This window comes from Phoenix dactylifera, chromosome 1 (assembly GCF_051530095.1).
Source record: "Phoenix dactylifera cultivar Ajwa chromosome 1, Ajwa_hap1_PhDact_Kaust_v1.1, whole genome shotgun sequence".
NCBI lineage: Eukaryota > Viridiplantae > Streptophyta > Magnoliopsida > Arecales > Arecaceae > Phoenix > Phoenix dactylifera.
Window position 1 is genome coordinate 44,183,020 of NC_143190.1, and position 23,671 is coordinate 44,206,690.

The 23,671-nt window shown below is 45.5% G+C and overlaps 1 protein-coding gene and 1 long non-coding RNA gene across 3 annotated transcripts; both read right to left on the reverse strand.

Annotated features, from left to right (window-relative positions):
• LOC103712783 (uncharacterized) lies at positions 1–23,671 on the reverse strand. 2 transcript variants are annotated; one of them, XR_015967835.2, is made up of 7 exons: positions 23,503–23,671; positions 19,977–20,037; positions 19,786–19,910; positions 19,265–19,314; positions 1,555–1,642; positions 1,231–1,335; positions 1–233 (listed from the first exon to the last, which is right to left on the reverse strand). XR_015967835.2 is itself a non-coding variant. In XM_088702513.2 (5 exons), exons 1-5 carry the CDS (start codon positions 23,617–23,619, stop codon positions 1,600–1,602), a joined length of 396 nt encoding a protein of 131 aa, XP_088558639.2. In that variant the 5' UTR covers positions 23,620–23,670; the 3' UTR covers positions 1,452–1,599. The 2 variants fall into 2 exon arrangements, 1 of the variants encoding a protein (XP_088558639.2); XM_088702513.2 differs by lacking the exons at positions 1–233; positions 1,231–1,335 and having other exon boundaries at positions 1,452–1,642; positions 23,503–23,670.
• Positions 20,380–23,496, reverse strand: LOC148715311 (uncharacterized). The gene is made up of 2 exons (XR_015967836.2): positions 23,252–23,496; positions 20,380–23,127 (listed from the first exon to the last, which is right to left on the reverse strand). It is a non-coding gene; the product is annotated as an uncharacterized LOC148715311 (long non-coding RNA).

Sequence of the window (23,671 nt, forward strand, 5' to 3'; positions counted from 1 at the left end):
TATAAAAATAGTGATGAATTAAAGAAAACACGACTTTGTTTCTTCAATGTTGTGTTAATGATTCACTCTAAACATTTCACACACTAATTGCTCAGTACCGCAAATATAGTAAAATCAAACAATTTTTGTTTCTTTTTTTCAAATTCCGCCGTAGCCTCTTGCTAGTGGTCTCTCAAAGGAGAGTATTAGAAATTCCATTTTAATTGACTGGTCCATGCTTAATAAGTGATCTCCTGTTTAAGATCAGAAACAAAGAGATTAATATTTGGTTGTAAAGGTGCAGCTTAAAGTCAGCAGATATCACATGATATGATAAATTGCCATAATGAAACTTTGCAAATGCTACAAAACCTTAGGTGTCACCCCTTTTCCCCTTAAACATGATAACCCCTTTTCATTACTCCATGTAGTGCCTATGTTAGAAAACTGGTTATCATGTTTAAGGGGACAAGGGGTGACACCTAAGGTCCATCAAGCAATCTGAGAAATGACCTTGGATCTCACTCAGAAATCCATCATGATCTCTTATATGGGTTTTCTGAGTTGGTTATGATCCCAGACGCACAGCTCATTTACTCCCAAGTATAGACCATGGTGGAGCACTATCTTCCAAGTGGTCAGGAGTAACATCATGGTATCACATAATTCCAACTCAGTTTATATTGTTGACATAAACATCAATGAGATACACAAACCAGAAAGATAACTAGATGTGCCTCTTTCTACGTTCAAACAGATTAATTTCAGAATCACATTTGTGCTTCGGAGTTATGGAGCATTTGAACCGAAAAAAGCAGCAGCAAGAAACTGAGCTGAATCTAGCATCATATAAAAGGTACAACAAATATCCAACTTAACAGGCTTCGAACTTCTTGATCAAACAGTAAGAAAACTTGATTGTCAACTTTGTCGAATGGAATTAGAAACATATGACAGTTAATAAACTGTCAGTAGCCAAACAAGTTGGGTGCATGTAATAAGCTAATTACCAACTTTATTACTAGTTTAAGCATTGCTCAACTTCAAGTGACCGAGCATCAGTAACATAATATACACAGATGGCTTGATGTACTTCTTGTCATAGTATGTCTAGGACAGAATTGTAAGCCAGAAATGTAATTTTTCTTAAGAAAAAAAAAGATCCAGATAGAAATATAAGGCACTGATTTGATTTTGTACCATAGCTAGTAAGGTTTCTCATGCCTAGAAGAATTAGTAAAAATGCAATACCTTTCACAAAAATGTAAAATTATCATGGCGTCTCGCAACAAATATAAATCTACATGGCCGAGTTGTTTCGCATTTCATCACTCACATTTGATGGCATTGACAGGCCTGTCATCAAGAAAATCAGTACCAACTTTTAAAAATTATCCTGAAGTGAATATATAATGCATATTGCAACATCACAAACTGATAAGAGCAACCTTCATATTTAATTGAGACATAGCTTTAAGATCAACCATTTTTCTTAAAAATAATTCCCATTTGGATCCATTACAAAGGTTGAAAGTACAAAATTTTGGCTGATTTTTTTTTTTAAAAGTTATTTACAGCATCAATCATGCAACTTGAGCTGGCATGTTAATTCTCAACAATCTACATGTTTGCTTTCCTTTCCCATCTTTCCTTTGCATCAAGCCTGCAAATGGAAAAGAAATGTGTTAGAATTTACCATCGAAATACAGATCCCGATTCTATAAAAAACATGAGCCACAACATATTGGCACTTAAAGATGTAGTAGCCTGACTAATTTAAACACCAATACCAGCATTTCTGATAACAGACTGAACCAGGCAGTAAGGCATGTAATCTACCGACCAGGTCAGAAGCTGGTACCCACTACTCGGACCAGGGCCGTTTGCTCAGTTCCTGGTCGAAGTGTGCAGAACCAGTTAAATACCACTACCGTCAACTACCAATATTCAGCAGTGCTGACTGGCACTTGCTGGTTCGGCCTGGTACCTATTAAGAAAGGGTCAGTGGCACCTTTCTTTAAAATTTTTTTTCTAGGTTTTCAATGGGAAGGAGGGTCGGTGAAAGGGAACCTTGTTCTCCTCCTACTCCACAATTGGCCATCATTAGCCCAAATGTGTGCCACAGAAGCTTGTAGCAAGGTAATCCATTCTCCATTCCCTTCTTTTTTCTTCTTTTAGCAAACAAGGTCCAGTATGGGATTCTGATGCATCTAAATGGAACACCTAGTGGGTCAAAAGAAGCAATCGTCTCCTAAATTCAACCACAATCATGTGGAGCAGTCCTTCATTAGAAATCAAATCATCGCTGCCCCAACTTGCAATCATCGTGATCATAGCCTTTAAAGCTTTGGATCACATCAAACACAGGCTAGAAAATCAATTTGCATGAGTGCATAACAGAAAGGAAAGATATAGGTAAAATACAAGTTAGTCAAAAGCCTTACAAAAGTACACAATTACTCAAAGGCCTTACAAAAGCACACAAATTTTTGAATAAATTTGACAGTTGTGCCATCTTGAAAGCCTTTCTCAAGATGCTGGCAGTTGATATCCGTGCGAACCTAAGGTCCCAAATAAAGACTTCATCTTTGTAGGAGAAACTCTAACCACAAAAGTTTACAAACAGTATGTGCCATCGCAGATTACTTAATTTTGACATTGCATATTGTAATTCCAATTTCCTAGTACGAATATGTTTTGAATACAAGCTTCATCCCATGTCAAAAGGCGAGCAAACCAAATGCACATTTGAGATAGGGAAGGATATGTATCATGACATTGTCTTAGATAGGGAAGGATATGAATCATGACGTATTTATGGGTTGTTTTTGGGACATTGAGAGCTGATTAATAACATTCTAAACACCTATTTCTTGGCGAAACTGTTGCAGATGCTTTGAGTGGTGATCTAACCACCAATTCCATGCATCTCTCCACTCCCCGCCTCACATCTCTGAAAGATACTTCCCCACCTTAAAAATATACCTATTGCTGGAAATTGGACCCGGGGGCAATCTTCGGTCGAGGGAGAGGGAGCTGCGGGTCACCACGGCGGGGCGGCGACCAGTCGGCGGGCGGCGTCCTTCGTCTGGGGTGGCCGGAGAGAGGGAGCTGGGGATCCTCACGGCGGGGCAGCGATCCGTCAACGGGCGGCGTCCTCCGTCTGGGTGCCTGCAGACAAGCCGGTGGCCGGGTTTTCCGGCGCCGGCCCTCCGACGCTCAAGTCAGGGAGGGGGCAGATAGTGTAAGGAGGAGATGAACAGTGCTTGTAAGGCGCGGAATTTTCCAACCCCCTCCTGAGAAGCTAAGGCTCCCTTTTATAGGTGGGGGTCGGTTTACCTGTGATGTAACAAGGCGAGGCCATAGTACGGCTCGGCATGTGGCTCAGGTCGGCGCACGGTCAGGCGAATCATTGTGCTGATGTCGGCGGTGAGGGCGTCGTACGACCCGAATCAGTACGCTACCAGGCGAATCATTGCATTGGTGTCAGAGGTATGGCCGAGATCAGAGACTTATCATGGTTGACCAGACTCTGCTGGGCTAACTTGCCGTGGAGAGCCGAGGATCCGTAGATGTCAGGAGCCATGCGCATTAATTGTGGAGTAAGCCGGAGATCCGCATTAATGGTGGAGTAAGCCGGAGATCCGCATTAATGGTGGAGTAAGCCGGAGATCCGCATTAATGGTGGAGTAAGCCGGAGATCCGCATTAATGGTAGAGTGAACCGGAGGGTTACAGCGGCCACGCGCAATAAATGCGGAAGCAGTGGCAGGGCATGGTCCTCAGTTGGACCTCGGAGGAGTACGGCCGTAGTAGGTGGCTGACAAGGGTAGACCTTGAGCGTCAGGATTTTCCTAGGTCGGAGGTCTCGAGGTCGGATGTCTTGAGGTCGGGCGTTCCGAGGTCGGACGCCGATTTCAGCTGTTCAGGGTCGGCGATTGTGCGGCTTCTTGGGGGCATTTGTGTCACTTGGGAAAAAATCTTATTCCCCCAACACTACCCCCCGACTTCCGAGTTCGAGCAGCTTGCGGGCTCGGACGTGGGAAGTAAAGTCTATCGTTAAAGTTGGGGGGCGAATCTCGTCTGCGCCCTCGTGTTTCTTGGAGTGTTTATGGCGAGACCCGCGCCCTTGGGCGTTTCGAGATTGCTTTATTCAGCGAACTTATGGTGGAGCTCGTCTTTCCTTTTCTTGTCGTGAATGAGGCTAGGGTCTTAGCTAACCGCCTTGACGACCTCTAACTCTGTATTTTAGTTCTCGGGCCACTTAACGAAGTTGCCCTTTTCCTGAGTTATACCTTAGCCTTCTCGGATCTTAGTCATTCCGAGCAAAGGGAGCTCCGAGATTAGGTTTCCAGAAAATTTTCTAAGTCCTGTAACTCGGATCTTAGAATCGCGAAAGTCGTCACGTTCGGCCTTTAGGAAAATCCAAGGCATTGAGGTCGGGCCTTAGCCCTTCGAGTAGGACCGGGCTAGGTCTGTTCGTGCCGCTATTCGGGGGAGTCTAGTCGGATTTCCGAACTTGACTTCCGGGTCCTTTGTAGGGAGCGCGGGCTAATAGTCGAATTATCGCCGAAGGTTTTCATAGTTATTGCTCTCGGACTCTGCCGAGATTTCAGTGAGTAAGGCTGGAATCTCTGAAGATCGCCTTAGTATCTGTGTTCGGCTGGTGCACTTGCGGCCGGGACCGCTTTCTCAGCTAGACATCGGAGTCTATGTATGGGGGCCGAGTTGGGCCCTAACTTACGGAGACTTTGTTCAAGTTGAGACTTGACGAGCGGAGACTTGTCGAACGGAGCATGCATAATGTAGTTAGGAGATCGGTCTTAAGCCGACCCATTGGAGTAGCCCGACTTTGGGGCGAGATAGGACTCCAACGTTAGATGATTAGCGGTATGTAGATAAAACTTGACAAGGAGGGCATCGAGTTGGATGTACCTCTTGCATTCTCGGAGGTATGTTTCACATGGCGGGGTAGGTTGCTTCCCTTCCTCATCGTCCTCCGGAGTCATTTTGACTTGTGAGGGGGCTCGGGCTTCTCACGGACCCGACGACACCCACCGAAGTTGAGAGGATCTGGAGAGGCTTTATCGATCTACAGTTCTTTTCGAGGCCGAGGGAGCTTGAGACCCTCTGGTCGGACCCCGGGGCGCCTCAACCTTAGTCGAGGAGTCTTGTGTCAGGTCGGCGGGCCTGTGGGCGCTCTACCGAAGTAGGGTGCGCGCTAGTTCAATGGCAGAGCTCTGCTTCAGAAAGTATTGTCCGCTTCGGGGATCGGGGATCGTCGACCGCTCCCGGGGGTCCACTTTGTGGCGCCCCGGGTGGAACCACCCTTTCCACCCCTCACGGCTTCTTCCCGAGGTCGAGGGAGTCTGGTTCTCTACGGTCGACCCTCGGGGCATCCTGACCTTAGTCGAGGGAAAGTATTGTCCGCTTCAGGGATCGGGGATCGTCGACCGCTCCCGGGGGTCCACTTTGTGGCGCCCCGGGTGGAGCCACCCTTTCCACCCCTCACGGCTTCTTCCCGAGGTCGAGGGAGTCTGGTTCTCTACGGTCGACCCTCGGGGCATTCCGACCTTAGTCGAGGGAAAGTATTGTCCGCTTCGGGGATCGGAGATCGTCGACCGCTCCCGGGGGTCCACTTTGTGGCGCCCCGGGTGGAGCCACCCTTTCCACCCCTCACGGCTTCTTCCCGAGGTCGAGAGAGTCTGGTTCTCTACGGTCGACCCTCGGGGCATCCCGACCTTAGTCGAGGGAAAGTATTGTCCGCTTCGGGGATCGGAGATCGTCGACCGCTCCCGGGGGTCCACTTTGTGGCGCCCCGGGTGGAGCCACCCTTTCCACCCCTCACGGCTTCTTCCCGAGGTCGAGGGAGTCTGGTTCTCTACGGTCGACCCTCGGGGCATCCCGACCTTAGTCGAGGGAAAGTATTGTCCGCTTCGGAGATCGGGGATCGTCGACCGCTCCCGGGGGTCCACTTTGTGGCGCCCCGGGTGGAACCACCCTTTCCACCCCTCACGGCTTCTTCCCGAGGTCGAGGGAGTCTGGTTCTCTACGGTCGACCCTCGGGGCATCCCGACCTTAGTCGAGGGAAAGTATTGTCCGCTTCGGGGATCGGGGATCGTCGACCGCTCCCGGGGGTCCACTTTGTGGCGCCCCGGGTGGAGCCACCTTTTCCACCCCTCACGGCTCCTTCCCGAGGTCGAGGGAGTCTGGTTCTCTACGGTCGACCCTCGGGGCATCCCGACCTTAGTCGAGGGAAAGTATTGTCCGCTTCGGGGATCGGGAATCGTCGACCGCTCCCGGGGGTCCACTTTGTGGCGCCCCGGGTGGAACCACCCTTTCCACCCCTCACGGCTTCTTCCCGAGGTCGAGGGAGTCTGGTTCTCTACGGTCGACCCTCGGGGCATCCCGACCTTAGTCGAGGGATCCTTGCGTCAAGCCGATGTTTCATCGTCCTGCGATACTTCTCGAGGTCGAGGGAGTTTGGAACTCTACGGTCGAGTCTCGAGGCATCCCGATTTTGGCCGGGGAATCTGGGGATCACAGACGGCCCAACATTAGAAGAGAATTACAGTCGTCAAGATAAGAGAATTATTTGCAGAAAAGGAACTGAGCCCATTGTCCTGATTGTCTTGAACCCCTAGGGGTTTTACTGGTAGTACATTCGTAGATTCTCGGAGTTCCAGCTTCGCGGGATCGGAGTCCCTTCCAGGGACTTCAATTTGTATGCCCCTGGTCGTTGTACCCGGGCGATTTGATACGGCCCTTCCCAATTCGGGGCGAGCTTTCCTTGCTCGGTCGGTTGAGAAGCCTCGGCTCTCCTGAGGACGAGGTCCCCTACTTTGAAGAGCTTGGGCTTGACTCTGGAGTTGTAGTATTGGGCCGTTCGCTGTTGGTATCTTGCCATGCGGACCCGGGCGACCTCTCGTGTCTCTTCGACGAGGTCCAAGTTGCTCCTGAGCTGGGAGGAATTGGTGTCGGGGTCATAATGCTCCACCCTTGGAGAAGGCAGGCCGATCTCCAACGGGATGACGGCCTCAGTGCCGTATGCTAGGTTGAAGGGGGTCTCTCCTGTGGGCAGTCGGAACGTGGTCCGATACGCCCAAAGGACATTGTACAAGTCCTCGACCCACTATCCTTTGGACCGATCAAGCCTAGCCTTGAGTCCCTGCAAAATAGTGCGATTAGTTACCTCAGTTTTCCCGTTTGTCTGGGGGTGAGCGACCGAGGTGAAACGGTGATCAATGCCGAGCTCAGAGCAAAATTTCCTGAAATAAACATTGTCAAATTGTCGACCATTGTCAGATATAAGGATACGGGGTAGTCCGAATCTGCAGATTATGGACTTTCACACGAAGTCCCGCATCTTTTGCTCGGTGATCCGGGCGACGGGTTCGGCCTCGACCCATTTGGTGAAGTAGTCGATGGAGACGACCAGGAACTTTCTTTGTCCGGAGGCTTGGGGAAAGGGCCCCAGGATGTCGATCCCCCATTGGGCAAATGGCCAGGGGGCGATGATAGAAGTCAGCAGGGCCGAAGGTCGGCGCTGGATATTGGCGTTTCGCTGGCACCGATCGCATTTCCGGACGAAATCCGTCGCATCCTTCTGGAGTGTGGGCCAGTAATATCCTTGCCGCAGGATCTTGTGGGCCAGTGCCCGACTCCCCATGTGATTTCCGCAGATCCCTTCATGGACCTCTCGGAGGGCATAGTCCGCCTCGGAGGGGCGGAGGCATCTGAGAAGGGGAGAAGTGAATGATCGACGATAAAGTCTATTCTCGTACAGGACATACCGGGGGGCTTGGCGCTTGATTCGGCGAGCCTCCGTCTCGTCATGAGGTAAGGTCCCGTCTTGGAGATAGCAGACGAGCCCATCGATCCAGCTTGGCTCGGAGTCGATGCACATGGTGGGCTCGGGTTCTTCCGTGCTGGGGATCTGAAGATACTCGAGCGTTGTTCCCTTGGGAAGCTCGCTCATGCGGAAGGTTGCCAATTTGGACAGCTGGTCTGCCCTGAAGTTTTCCGCCCTGGAAATGTACTGAATATTGAAAGAATTCAGGGCAGACGTAAGTTCCTGCACCTTTTGGAGATACTTTTGCATGGATGGCTCTTTAGCTTCAAAGTCTCCTTGAATCTGGTTCACTACCAGCTGGGAGTCGCTGAAGGCCGTCAGGTCTTCCACTTTCAGTTCTTTTGCCAGCTTGAGCCCGGCGATGAGGGCCTCATACTCGGCCTCGTTGTTCGAAGCCGGGAACTCGAGGCGCAAGGCTTGCTCGGCCACCACTCCGTCTAGACTAGTGAGGATGAGTCCGGCTCCACTACCCCCCGAGGTTGAAGACCCGTCCGAGTGCAGGACCCATGGTTGCCTCGGGGCTTCCTCCGCGGATACGGGTGGCAACTCGGGGTCGTCCGGCAGGGTACACTCCACGATGAAGTCAGCGAGTATTTGGGCCTTGATAGCCAGCCTGGGCCGATACTCGAGGTCAAATTCCCCGAGCTCAACCGCCCATTTGGCGATCCTCCCCGCACGATCCGACCTTTGCAATATTTGCTTCATAGGCTGGTCGGTCAATATAGCTATTGTGTGGGCTTGGAAGTAAGGCCTGAGTCTCCGAGCCGAGATGATGAGAGCGAAGATGGTCTTCTCAAGTTTAGAATATCGGGTCTCAGCATCCCTGAGAACCCGGCTGGTGTAATAGACCGGCTTTTGGAGCTTGTCCTCTTCCCGGACGAGGACTGAGCTCACTGCGGCCGGGGAGATGGCCAGGTATAGATAAAGAACCTCGCCCTTCTGGGGCTTGGTGAGCAGCGGGGGAGAGGCCAGAAGGCTCCGGAGCTCTTCAAAGGCTCGCTGGCATTCTTCTGACCACCGGAAGTCTTTCGGCCGTTTGAGGCTTTTGAAGAAAGGGAGGCAGCGCTCGGCTGACCGAGAGACGAACCTTCCGAAGGCGGCAACTCGCCCTGCGAGCCGCTGCACCTCCTTAACTGTCTTCGGAGGCGACATCTCTTGCAGTGCCCGGATTTTCTCCGGGTTGGCTTCAATTCCGCGCTGGGTCACTATGAAACCCAGGAACTTGCCCGAGGTGACCCCGAACGCACATTTCGCCGGGTTGAGCTTCATTTTGTATCTTCTGAGCTTGGCGAATGTCTCGTCGAGATCGGCTATGTGGTGTTCTGCCGCTCGGCTTTTCACCAACATGTCGTCCACGTAGACTTCCATATTTCGGCCGATCTGGTCTTTGAAAATTTGGCTGACCAGTCTCTGATAGGTGGCCCCAGCGTTTTTTAGGCCAAAGGGCATCACCTTGTAGCAGTAGGTGCCCTTGTCGGTGATGAAGGCCGTCTTCTCCTCGTCTTCTGGCGCCATTCGGATTTGATTGTACCCTGAAAAGGCGTCCATAAAAGTTAGCAGTTGGTGCCCTGAAGTAGAGTCGACGAGCTGGTCGATGCTTGGAAGGGGAAAGCTGTCTTTCGGGCAGGCCTTGTTCAGGTCGGTGTAGTCCACGCACATACGCCATTTCCCGTTGGCCTTCTTTACGAGGACTACGTTGGCGAGCCAGTCCGGGTAGGAGACCTCCCGGATGAAGCCGGCTTCGAGGAGTTTGTCCACCTCCTCGGCCGCAGCACTTTGCCGCTCCGGGGCGGAGCCCCTTTTCTTCTGCTTTACAGGCCTGCTGGTTGGCCTCACCTGGAGTCGGTGAACCTTGACCTCAGGGTCAATTCCCGGCACGTCCGCAGGCGACCAGGCGAAGACGTCAGCATTGTCCCGCAGGAAGCTGACGAGGCGATCCCTCTCGCGGGCGCCGAGGCCGGAGCCGACCTGCACGGTTAGCTCGAGAAAATTTTCTTTTAGTGGAACTTGAACCAGGAGCTCACCGGGCTCTACTTGCTTCTTCCAGAGGGTGTCCCTCGCATCGAGGGTTTCTATGGGCAATGAAGGGCCCGTTGGCTGGATTGTCGCCTCGGTCGGTTGCTTTACTCCGTGGGCCGCCGTGTAGCATTGCTTGGCGACCAGCTGGTCTCCTCGGACCTCGCCTACTCCTTGGCCGGTGGGGAACCGCATGAGCAGATGGTGGGTTGAAACTACGGCTCGAAGGGCATTCAGCCCTGGCGGCCCAAGGATGGCGTTGTAGACCGAGGGCAGTCGGACCACCAGGAAGTCCGTCCTCACAGTGCTCTCCCGGGGGGCGAGGCCAACTGTGACAAGGAAGCTGGTCTCACCTTCGACCGGGACCGAATCTCCGGTGAACCCGACCAGTGGGGCGTTGATCCTCCGGAGATGTCCTTCTGTCAACCCCATTTTTTGGTAGGCATGATAATACAAAATGTTGGCTGAGCTTCCATCGTCAACTAGGACACGCTTTACATCGAACTTATTTACAATCATTGAGATGACCACAGCGTCATCGTGAGGGGTCTCGACCCCTTCTAAGTCCTCGTCCGAGAACGAGATGACTTCATCAGTGCGTGGGCGTTTCGGGGGTGCTCCCGGGGCGGCTGCTCCTGCTGAGGCCCTTCCAATCATGTTGATGGTGCCGGCAATGGGCCTGTTGTCGTCCGGATTTTCGGTTGGTACGACATCCTCCGCCGGCCTCCTTTCCTCGCGCCGGTTTCTCACGAACCGGTTGAGTACTCCTCGACGGATGAGTGCTTCTATCTCGTCCCGGAGCTGGAAGCAGTCCTCCGTGTCGTGCCCACGGTCTCGGGGGAAGCGACAGTACTTCCTGGGATTACGGGGAAATCCGGTGTCTTGCATAGGCGGCGGGGGTCGGAAGAAGTCCCGACCCTCAATTTCCATCAGGATCTCGGCCCGGGGGGCGTTGACGGGTGTATAGTTCTCGTACTTTCCCGGGTACGTCCGAGGCCGCGGTGGGGACCTCGGTCGAGGAGGGGTCCTCTGCTGAGGTCGCCCCTACTGACGGGGCGGGCTCCTCAGTCTGGGGAGATTCTTCTCATGGCGAGGGGATCGGCTCCTCTGTTGGCCGCGCTCCTCGCGGCGCTTCTTCTGCTTCTTAGAGGCGGGCTCGATTGCTCCCCGCCTAGAGGCAACTGCCTCCTCGGCCTTGGCATACTTCCGGGCCCGGGCCAACATTTCGGTGAAGTCGGCCGGGAAGCTCTTCTCGATGGAGAAGAGGAATCGGTAGGAGCGAACCCCAGTCTTCAGAGCCGACATGGCTATCGACTGGTCTAGCTCGCGGACCTCCCATGTGGCGGCGGTGAAGCGGTCCAGGTATTCCTTGAGGGACTCCCCCTCTTTCTGTTTGATGTCGAGGAGGGAGTCTGACGTCCGTTGCTGGCGCCGGCTGGCAGCAAAGTTGGTGGCGAACTGCCTGCCGAGTTGCTCAAAAGAGGACACCGTGTTCGGCTTCAGTCCAGAAAACCAAAGCCGAGCGGTCCCTCGGAGGGTTGCTGGGAAGGCCTTGCAAAGTATGGCCTCCGAGGACCCTTGTAGGGCCATGAGGGCCCGATAGCTCTCCAAGTGGTCGAGGGGGTCGGTGATTCCGCTGTAGGGCTCCACCTGAGGCATTTTGAACCTTGCGGGAACCGGCTCATCCTCGATCCGGCAGGAGAAGGGGGACTTGGTAGTGAACTCAACGTCTCCCTCCTGCCTCGCCTTCTTACTGTGGAGCGCTGCAATTTGGCGCTCCAAGTGCTCAACCTTTCTGTCGAGCTCCCCCACCCGCGGGATTGTCGCCGCGGTTTGCGCCGGCTCACGGCGGTCCGGGGCTGACTCAGCCTCAGAGGGCTGGAGTCTTCTGTTGAGAGCCTCCCCCGGTAGCTCTCTCTGGGGGGAAGTCCGTTCTTCGTTATTGGCTCTGGAGGAGCCATGTAGATTCTGGCCGGGGAGAACCGGGCCGTTGGGAAGAAATTCCGGCGGGACCTGGGCCCGCGGGGGAAGCGTTGGTAAAGCTTCCTCGCGTCGCAGGCCCTGAACGGCGGCGGCCAGGGCCTGGACTTGCTGTACTAAGGCGTTGAACTGTTCCGGCTGGACCTGAGGAACTGGGTCAGCCAGAGTTGGAGAATTCTGGACAGAGCGTCCAGGACTTTGCGGGGGACGCCGGGAGACGTTGGAGGCTCCCTTACTTCTCAACTTCATGACTGCTACTCGGGCCCTTCCTCTAGCGCCAACTGTTGCTGGAAATTGGACCCGGGGGCAATCTTCGGTCGAGGGAGAGGGAGCTGCGGGTCACCACGGCGGGGCGGCGACCAGTCGGCGGGCGGCGTCCTTCGTCTGGGGTGGCCGGAGAGAGGGAGCTGGGGATCCTCACGGCGGGGCAGCGATCCGTCAGCGGGCGGCGTCCTCCGTCTGGGTGCCTGCAGACAAGCCGGTGGCCGGGTTTTCCGGCGCCGGCCCTCCGACGCTCAAGTCAGGGAGGGGGCAGATAGTGTAAGGAGGAGATGAACAGTGCTTGTAAGGCGCGGAATTTCCCAACCCCCTCCTGAGAAGCTAAGGCTCCCTTTTATAGGTGGGGGTCGGTTTACCTGTGATGTAACAGGGCGAGGCCATAGTACGGCTCGGCATGTGGCTCAGGTCGGCGCACGATCAGGCGAATCATTGTGCTGATGTCGGCGGTGAGGGCGTCGTACGACCCGAACCAGTACGCTACCAGGCGAATCATTGCATTGGTGTCGGAGGTATGGCCGAGATCAGAGACTTATCATGGTTGACCAGACTCTGCTGGGCTAACTTGCCGTGGAGAGCCGAGGATCCGTAGATGTCAGGAGCCATGCGCATTAATTGTGGAGTAAGCCGGAGATCCGCAATAATGGTGGAGTAAGCCGGAGATCCGCATTAATGGTGGAGTAAGCCGGAGATCCGCATTAATGGTGGAGTAAGCCGGAGATCCGCATTAATGGTGGAGTAAGCCGGAGATCCGCATTAATGGTAGAGTGAACCGGAGGGTTACAGCGGCCACGCGCAATAAATGCGGAAGCAGTGGCAGGGCATGGTCCTCAGTTGGACCTCGGAGGAGTACGGCCGTAGTAGGTGGCTGACAAGGGAAGACCTTGAGCGTCAGGATTTTCCTAGGTCGGAGGTCTCGAGGTCGGATGTCTTGAGGTCGGGCGTTACGAGGTCGGACGCCGATTTCAGCTGTTCAGGGTCGGCGATTGTGCGGCTTCTTGGGGGCATTTGTGTCACTTGGGGAAAAATCTTATTTCCCCAACAATACCTATAATGGTTATTTTCTTGCACTCAAAAGGTGATAAACAGGATAGGTGCCGCCAGCTGATAGCAGGAATGTATCTATCAAGTTACATAAATAATAGAAAATATCTTTAAAAGATAGATAACATCCATCCATGTTTCCTCTCACATACATCATATGAACCTAAGAGTGGTAGTAATTATTAAGTTGAATACATGAATGAGAAATCACAATTTCCCTTTGTGGTTCCACTAATATTCTTTCATCTTTCACAACTTTCACCACAGTCACGTTTAGGTTGACAGGAGTTTCCATGCATTGAATCCCAACAAATTAAATCTCTCATAGAAGATCAATAACACACACCATGCTGCATAGATAGATTCCCTCTATAGACCAGGCCATCTCAACCCTAAGAAGTGTCTATTTTACCAAGATATATGGTGTAAAATTTTTCTTGTAATGTTGTTCAAACTGTTGATGCCTTCAACATCACTAAAAATTATTATGATTCTACCCACTAACATAGACACTGAGAAACTAAGACTAGTTGATTAGAAGAATTTTGCAGTTAGGATGGCTAACAAGAGCCAATGAAGACATATAAATACTAATTCCAACTACACTAACAAAGCCTAACTCTTGGCAGTTATTCAAGTCCACACTCAACTTTGTTCTACCTTTATCATGCTTGCTTAAGCAACAATTCTTGTATGCTGTTTTCTCCTAGTAAACACTCAAGTAGTGCTTTTCAGTGCAGCAGCCAATGTGCATAGCAATCCTTCATATAGACTTAAATTTTGATGCCAGAAAGAAAGTCTCAAAGTTATTCACCGCTGCTGACTACGCCCTTAGCAACTAAACATACTAGGTTTTGGACCATATGGCTTACAATATTGATGCTTTTAGGATAGAAAGAGCTGAAAAAGCTAAAGATACCATGAAATTGTTGGAAGTTAATGCACTTAGAGCTTGTTTTAATTACTGTTATGTTTCCTATGCAGTCCAAGTTGTATGGTCAATGTGTCTCTTCATTTCTCTATGATCATGTCTGCTCTCTTTAATGTTCCAGAACTGTTCAATGTGTTTTAAGAAAATTTGTAAGCCCTGCTGTCTTGGAAGGAAGTCTAAAAGATATAAGAAAAATCCCTTCAGAATATTGCCTCTGTTACTCTCTGCACATCTGATTTGTGAGCTCTACTGTAGCAACTCAAGTTTGATTAAATTAGAAACTTTATTCAGGTTCTTTAGACAACCAACAACTGGTATCAGAGCAGTGTTTCGATAGATATATCTAGGCGTATTTCTCCCACAAAAGAAGACAGCAACTACAGGACCAGATGGCTTCCTCTGCTGCAGAAAATCCTGCTTCTTCTTTCTCTGTTATTCCAGTTTTTGGAGGTGAAAATTATGAATTTTGGAAGGTGAAAATGAGGACTTTGCTCTTGTCTGAAGGTCTTTGGAACATTGTTGAAAAAGGTTTCAAAGATCCTGATGATGAGAGTGGACTTTCTAATGCCCAAAGGAAGAGACTTGATGCAAACAGAATGACAGATGCTAGAGCCTTCTCCAAGATTCAAAATGGAGTTTCTCCAACCATTTTTCCAAGAATCATCAGAGCCAATACAGCCAAACAAGCCTGGGAGACCTTGCAACGGGAGTTTCAAGGTGACAGTAAGGCCATAACAGTAAAACTCCAATTCTTACGAAGGGAGTTTGAAAATTTAAAAATGAAGCAATCTGAATCTGTAAAAGATTATTTCTCCAGAGTCATTAAGGTGGTCAATCAGATGAAGACGTATGGTGAAGATATTTCTGATCAGAAGATAGTTGAGAAAATCTTAATCAGCTTGCCGGAAAAATATGATTACATTGTTGCAGCAATTGAAGAGTCAAAGGATCTCAGCACCTTGTCCGTTGAGCAATTGATGGGTTCCTTGGAGTCTCATGAGCAGAGGAGACAATGGCATTCAGACCAATCGATTGAAAGTGCTTTTCAATCAAAGCTCAACTTGAAGCCTCAAAGATCCTTCAAGAAAGGTGATTCAAGCAATCAACAAAGAAGATGGAAGAAGAATGACTCAAAGAAGGAAGAAAGAAAATATGAGAAAGGTATGTTCTCCAATGACTCTAAAATGTTATATAAGATTTGCAAAAAGACAAACCATGATACCTCAAGTTGCTGGCATCGTGGAAAGCCTCAATGCAATCACTGTAAGAAGTTTGGGCATATTGAAAAAAATTGCAGATTTAAGACAAACAATCAAGCTAACTTCACTGAGCAAAAGGATGATGATGAAGGAAATTTATTTTATGCTTGCCAAGTAGCTTGTGAAGAAAAGAATAGTGTATGGTACCTAGATAGTGGGTGTAGTAATCATATGTCACCAAATGAAAAAATATTAGTTGGTATTGATACTACAGTCACACCTAAGGTACGGTTGGAAAATGGAGCTATTGTTCAAGCCAAAGGAAAAGGAAGCATTGCTGTTGAAACTAGAAAAGGAACGAAGCATGTTCATGATGTTTTGCTTGTTCCTAACCTTGAACAGAACTTGCTAAGTGTTGGGCAACTAGTGGAGAATGGCTATTGTCTCTGCTTTGAAGATGATGGCTGCATAATTTATGATCGAAAAAATAAGACTATGGCAATTGCATCTGTCAAGATGACCAAGAACAGAAATTTTTTTATTGAATTCAAGTATGAATCAGTTTCAGCTTTTAAAGGAGAAGTTGTTGAAGATTCTTGGCTATGGCATAAAAGATTTTGTCATCTAAACTTCCATAGGCTAAAGCTATTAAAGCAGAAAAATATGGTGAATGGGCTGCCTGACATTGAAATCAGTTTGGATCCATGTGAAGGGTGTATAATGGGCAAGCAGCATCGTGGATCATTTCCAAAACAAAGCTCATGGAGAGCAAAGGCACCATTGGAGCTTATACACACGGATATATGTGGACAAATGAGAACTCCCTTTTTGAATCACTACAGGTACTTTCTTATTTTTGTTGATGATTTCTCTCGAATGACCTGGGTTTATTTTTTGAAAGAAAAATCAGAGGCCTTTCTTGTATTCAAGAAATTCAAGGCATTCGTTGAGAAACAAAGTGGCAAGACTATTAAGACTATTCGAAGTGACAGGGGAGGTGAGTACACTTCAGAAAATTTTGAAGAATATTGCAAAGATGAAGGTATTTGGAAGCAATTGACAGCAGGATATAGCCCACAGCAAAATGGAGTAGCTGAGCGCAATAACTGGACTCTTGTGAAGATGGCTACCTCAATGTTAAATGAGAAAGGCTTACCAAAAACCTTCTGGGCTGAAGCTGTTCATACAGCAGCTTATATTCTCAACAGAAGTCCAACAAAGGCAGTGAAGAACAAGACTCCAATTGAAGCTTGGTGTGGAATCAAGCCATCGGTAAGGCATTTCAAAGTTTTCGGTTGCATTTGCTACTCACACATTCCTAGTGTGAAGAGAGCAAAGTTTGATATGAAAATGTAAAATGTATCTTTGTTGGATATAGCTCGGAGACAAAAGGGTATCGGCTTTATAATATTGAAACTAAAAAATTAATCATCAGTAGAGATGTTATTTTTGATGAAAAAGCTTCATGGGAGTGGACTAACAATAGAGTGCAGGAGATTCCATCTAAAACATGTGAAGTGGAGCACAATACTCCAGAAATTTCAGATGATGGAGCTTCCTCTCAGTCATTTACAGCCCCATCAAATCCAAGCTCAAGCTCGGGATTGTCTTCTCCCATCAACTCTTCAGCTGAAAGTCCTCCAAGAAGGATGCGAAGTCTGAGTGAAGTGTATGAGGCATGCAATTTTTCTGTCCTAGAACCTGGAAGCTTTGAAGAAGCAAAACAGCAAGAAGTTTGGGTCAAAGTAATGGAAGCAGAGATGGGTATGATAGAAAAAAACCATACATGGGAGCTTGTTGATCGGCCTAAAGGAAGAGATGTACAAAAGCACAAAGCAAGGCTTGTCGCCAAAGGATTCGCGCAAAAGCCAGGTATTGACTTCTATGAAACTTTTGCACCAGTTGCAAGACTTGAAACTATAAGAACTATCATTGCTCTTCCTGCTCAAAGATGCTGGAAAATATACCAGCTTGATGTTAAATCTGCTTTTTTAAATGGGACACTTGAAGAAGAGATATATGTTGAGCAACCACCGGGATTCTTGGTGAATGGGGGAGAACATAAAGTGTACAAACTGAAAAAGGCCCTTTATGGGCTGAAGCAAGCTCCACGGACTTGGTATAGTGAGATAGACAAGTACTTCACCAAGAAGGGCTTTGAGAAAAGCCAAAGTGAACCCACTCTCTATGTCATAAAGAAAAAAGCTTCCATGTTGATAGTCTTAATTTATGTTGATGACTTAATCTTTACTGGTGATGATGAGAGATTGATTCAAGAGTTCAAAAGAGATATGATGCTGGCTTATGCAATGAGTGACATGGGGCTAATGCATTATTTTTTGGGAATTGAAGTATCCCAAACACAAAATGGCATTTTCATTTCTCAAAAGAAGTATGCAGAAGGCATTATTAAAAAATTCAAAATGGACAGATGCAAGTCAGTTTCTACTCCCTTGGTTCCAAATGAAAAGTTGAAGAAGGATGATGGTGCTAAGAAGGCAGATGCTAAAATGTATAAAAGTTTAGTTGGTAGCCTCTTGTATCTTATAGCCACTAGACCAGACATAATGTTTGCTGCAAATTTACTTTCCCGCTACATGCAAGAACCAAGTCAGAACCATTATGGAGCTGGGAAAAGAGTTCTTAGATACTTGAGAGGCACTCTTGATTATGGGATTTTTTACAAGGCTGGAGAATGTGCAAGTTTAATTGGTTACAGTGACAGTGATTGGGCTGGTTGTTTGGATGATATGAAGAGCACAAGTGGCTATGTTTTTTCTCTTGGTTCAGGCATATGTTCATGGGCATCTAAGAAGCAAAACATTGTGGCGCAATCTTCAGCAGAAGCAGAATATGTGGTTGCAGCAAAAGCAACTTCACAAGCTGTGTGGCTGCGAAGAATTCTTGAAGACATTGGAGAAAGACAGGAAGAAGAAACCATATTGTTTTGTGACAACAAATCAGCCATTGCTATTGGGAAAAATCCAATCAGTCATGATCGTACCAAGTATATTGCAATCAAATACCATTTCATAAGGGAAGCTATAGAGAATGGTGAAATTCAGCACAAGTATTGCAAGAGTGAAGAGCAGCTAGCAGATATACTGACAAAAGCACTCCCAAAGAACAAGTTTTGTTATCTCAGAAATCTCATTGGAGTTGTGAAGAAAGTGCATTAAGGGGGAGTGTTGGAAGTTAATGCACTTAGAGCTTGTTTTAATTACTGTTATGTTTCCTTTGCAGTCCAAGTTGTATGGTCAATATGTCTCTTCATTTCTCTATGATCATGTCTGCTCTCTTTAATGTTCCAGAACTGTTCAATGTGTTTTAAGAAAATTTGTAAGCCCTGCTGTCTTAGAAGGAAGTCTAAAAGACATAAGAAAAATCCTTCAGAATATTGCCTCTGTTACTCTCTGCACATCTGATTTGTGAGCTCTGCTGTAGCAACTCAAGTTTGATTAAATTAGAAACTTTATTCAGGTTCTTTAGACAACCAACAGAAATATGTGATGGTATTTAACAACAAGGGGTAAAATACATGCATCTAATGATCAGCTTTATACTAGATCAATCAAATATCTTTATAGTGGGAACATGAAAAATTAAATAAAGCCCCCACTTTCCCTTAGGGAACAAGAATGCATCTGACACATTCATTTTCTCAGAACAGATCATTGGGGTCAAAGCCATAAACACAGTGTTCATAAAACTTGAAAGAAGTAAATTATAACCATCTATAGCATGCTTCATAAAGAACATGTACCTTCAACTTAAACAGAAAATATAACGATATTCTGACATCTTGATGTAAAGAATTATTTCAAAAATCAAAAAAATAAATGACAGTATGAAGCATGTGAAGTTTTTAGTTTTCTATGTTTGTCATGGATCAAGGATGCACCCATGGATTCATGACAAATATGAATGCGACAAAAATGTTGAAACAAGGTCACAAACAGAAGGACAAGTTATGAGAAAGAAACACTACCCCCAATGTAACTTCCGTCTCTTCCTTGAGTCTGGATTTGTTTTTTCTACCTGATGAAATGAGAAAAAAGAGTTAGGTCCAATAAGTCAACTGGGAATTTTTTTGAGTGACAAAAATAGACTTGAAGCAACCTGCCATTCAAATATAAAGATTTGAAGTATTAGTAAAACTAATTACCCAAAATCCTACAGCCTCGCCTCATTAATAAATAGCATAAGAAACAATATTATTAATTTTATGGTAAACTAATCCTGATTAATTTGTATATCTGAAGATACTGGAGGGTGCCTTTTATCTATTTTCTTTTTTGCAATCTGAAAAAAACTGTTTAATTCATTCACGCATATCCACAAATTTATTCCAGAGCCAGCAGATGTATCATGATTATCATGATTAAGCATAGACCGATCCTTTAAATTGCTACAAAGAAATTACACAAAGATGATCACAAGAATTAAGAAGTGACATGGACTTTAAATGTTTATTAATCAAGAAAAGAAAAAGCAGTTTGTTGCACTTACCAAGCAAGTATTCTCTTTTAATTTGGAAACATTTGAATCTTCAGTGTCACCAGATGCAGATATATCTTTACCATCCTTAATGTCAAGCTCCTCCAAGCACAGATTCGCATCCCTACCAGAATTCCCTGAAGAAATCACAAAAATATGAATGAACTGATTATGATAACAAAAGGTTAGAGATCAGAAGGTACCTTTAAATTTTGCTTTATCCTTTGTTTTTCCTTTTAACAACAATCGTTTATTGTGTAGTTCCTGTAGAATGCAACAATAACAACAAATAAGAATGAGAGCTGTAATAATATAATGAGAATGTGATAAACCACACCTATGGAAGATTCAAGAGCCCCGCCTGATGATTCGACTCTGAATATGTGGGGAAACATATAGAGCACAGAAAGGAAACATTAGACAGATCATGGTTTCAAGTCTATCTATAACTCTAAAAATAAAACTAAAATATGTTCACATCAACCAAAGGCAATTTGGAATTCGGGTTAGTTTCATAATTTCAACTACAACTAACTTATGGGGCCAAATTTATTGTATATACGGTCCAAAATGTCTTAAGCAATAATCTTAATTTGAGGCTTGTTATTTTTCATTCTTTTTGAGATTGTTCTTGTGTGATATATTAAGCCTCTCAAAAGCCTTTTTTGCAAGATTGAATTCAAAATTTACAATTTTTAAGTAGAATTACAAGCAAGTAGGTGTTGGTTTGCATTTTTTTTCCTAGGATACGCTATTATTCTGTAAACCTAATCAAAAAGTGCAATATCTTGTAAACCTTGCTCACAACTTGTAAAGTATCACAGAAAACAGTAAAAATCACAAACTATGATATGTTTTTGTAAAATGTTAAAAAAACATTTTTTTTATTTCAACAACATTAATTTATATTGTTGGTGTAGAAGATTCTCACTAAACAACATACTATCACTTTAATATTTTGTCTGATCTATTGGTGTAATTTGTGATATCTTCTCTTATTCTCTTTCTAATTCCTAGGCTTTATTTTTATTCTTACAGTTTCTAAAAGGTGTCAAATAATTCAAATTACATTAAAAACAACTGAAGGTTCAAAATCATACAATATACTCTCCACTGATATCTGAATGTTGTTCTCTTCTATTTATATTTTTCTATTTCTTTAGGACTTCAGACCAAAACTCTGAAATTTGCATCTGAACAGCCAAAATTGTTGAAACAACTCTTTGACTTTGCCCAAGCCAAATAATTGAATCTTTAAGAGCCTTTGTAAGGAAGAACAGATTAAGATAAAAATCAAGGATTCATAAGAGGGTTAAGCAAGCAGGAGAAAAATAGTTGAATCCATCACAAAAAGTTTATTTCTCAAGATCTCAAACTTCGTAATCATGGCCCTACTCTTGAAAGCTTACATAGATCCCCAACAAAACTAAGTTTAGAAAACTTTTAATAACAAACTTGATTCTAAAGTATAAAACTATTATCATGATTAGAATACTATTTTTACGTAATGAATATTTAGCCGACGGCCATGAGAGATTGATCCTAAAATCAAAAAAAAAAAAAAAAATCCCAAAAACCTAAATTTGCCAAATTCCAACAATTGAGCGAGAACTTTTGCATTCTAGGAGCTTTCAACTCTCTTAGAGATTCATGTTTTGTCCACACAATCTAAAATATTTCTAAATCCGAGCCACATCAAACTCCCCCTTTTGAGAACTTGTCCCTTGTTATAAAGGGCGGCCCTATGCACCAGGCTCTTGCCATTGTGGGGTTTGGGGAGGGTCAAATGCGTGCGACATTACCTCTATGTGCAGAGAGGCTATTTCCATAGAGCTTATCCACAATTCAAAGGTTATTTCCATAGAACTTATCCGCAATTCAAAAACAAAAATTAGAACCTTTATGATAAAGAAGAGCTAAAGACAAAGTTAAATAAGAGAGCATACGAGGAGGGTTAAAAGAGAAGAGAAGATGAGTCGTGAAATCCACCACAAAGGAATATTTATCATCTCAAAAAAAACAAATATTTTGATGATAGTGTTTCTCTTAAAAGTGTAAATAGATCTATAATAATACAAAACCGAGAACTTTTTTTAATAAGTGTGAACTAGAGAATTCCTATTATAACTAAAATACTGTTAACCTAAGGTTGCTCAAAAAAAAATCAGCAATTGGGGAAAAATTCATGATTAAGTTACAGTATAATTTTGACCAAACCCTTACCTCTAAATGAGATATCAATCCTAAATCTTCCAAAGACCCTTCCAACAAATAAAATATCACAGAAATCCAATATTGAATGAAAAGTTCAGCCTTCATGAAGCCCGTTAGCTACAGTGCAGTAAATTTCATCCATTCAATCTAACGAATCACCAAAATTATGCCGCATGAGAACACAATGAGTAGAGTATTCTTGGATAATATTGAGCTTTATTCTTACCCAGCACATCACATGCTATATCGAGCTCGAGAAGACTTCAAAGACTCTTAACAAAAATTTACTGTGGCTTCAAAGAGTGCAACCATAATGGTGACTAGGCTGACAAATTTTCAAGAAGAACATGCAAGGGTAAAAAGTTATCAAGGGAGTCAGTTGAAAGTGTTGATGATGATGCAGCTAATCATGCTCCCAATGAGGAATCAAACTCAGATTCTGATTAGCTGAATGACTATCAATTTCAGAGATACAATTTCGATGACTACAGCCAAAAAATAATTAAAGGCATCAAAAAATATAAAGAAAAAAATTCAGAAAAGTTCAAAATAGGAAAAAAAGACAAATTCAAATGTAATTATTTCAAGAACATTTGCAGTTCATGGATCCTTGAATGCACAGTTTTGGCAGTATCAGAGTAAAACCAATTAGCAGCATATAAAATAATTCTAAAAAAATGTTAAAAACATCCTTCTTCACAACATTTTGGAGTGCTGGATCTAATCTAACACTTGACAATCTAATTGTCTACAAAAGCATGACCTAATTTCATTAAAAAATATGAAAATTTTGTTCAGAAAAAATCATGATATAACTAGAAGTATTTGCAAAATTTGTACTGAAACATGAAAAATCAACAGGGCATCATGAAATATTAAGAAAATGTCCAAGGAACTTCTGCGGTTCAAACCCAGGATCATAAAGAATAACATATGATATCAGATTTCATAACTCCGAGCTTAATGCCCTCTAGAAGGTTTTCTTTCCTTTAGTTTTGACCTTGACCTTTATACAACGGCAGGATCTAGGCCAAGAATCTTTATGATGAGGTATAGGATACACATTGCCCATTATAGAACACCTTATGGAAGTTATCCCCAAACTGTTCCGTGTGAGCATTCGAGGATGCCACCAGTAATCTGAGAAAAGTAGAAAAATAACACCTTGATAGCAACCAAAAAAAAAAAAGAAGAAGAAGAAAAAGAAAGAAAGAGAATTCTTGGATGAAGGGAAACGTTGCTCTGAAGCAGAAAAAGATTATACCATCTTTCCCAATCAAGTTTCAATTATCAGTTATATCCGTTTCTTGTACACTTCTTAATATTATTTTCCGTGTATCCAGAGCCATGTAGCACACATCTTTGATGATATTGAATCAAATCTAAGCGGAAATTTTTCTCGGGAAGCTGTATAAAAACAGGAATTCCCATCATTGAAATTAACAGCATAGAAAAGAAAAAATAAACAGTAGAAAGATTTCGGAACTTATCCAGAGAAAGAGAGGGGAAATCTACCCGGAACTTGTCGAGCTGAGACTGGGTGACCTTCGAAGATTTGAAATTGGTTTGGAGGAGTGGCGTTGCAGCCAACGCAGCCTCCCTCCTCGCGTTCTCCTCCTCCTCCTCTCCCATGGCGTCCTTGAGAACATAAGCTAGGGGCAAGGGAGAAAATATAAAGCCGTCC

Bases quoted from the DNA above. Each gene is read 5' to 3' on its own strand.
- LOC103712783 (XM_088702513.2), bottom strand. From the start codon at position 23,619: ATGGGAGAGGAGGAGGAGGAGAACGCGAGGAGGGAGGCTGCGTTGGCT. The intron at 20,038-23,502 runs GTAGATTTCCCC...TGCATTCTACAG, and splicing joins CTCAGCTCGACAAGTTCCGG to GAACTACACAATAAACGATT. The intron at 19,315-19,785 runs GTAAGTGCAACA...TCATTTCATCAG, and splicing joins TAAAAGAGAATACTTGCTTG to GTAGAAAAAACAAATCCAGA.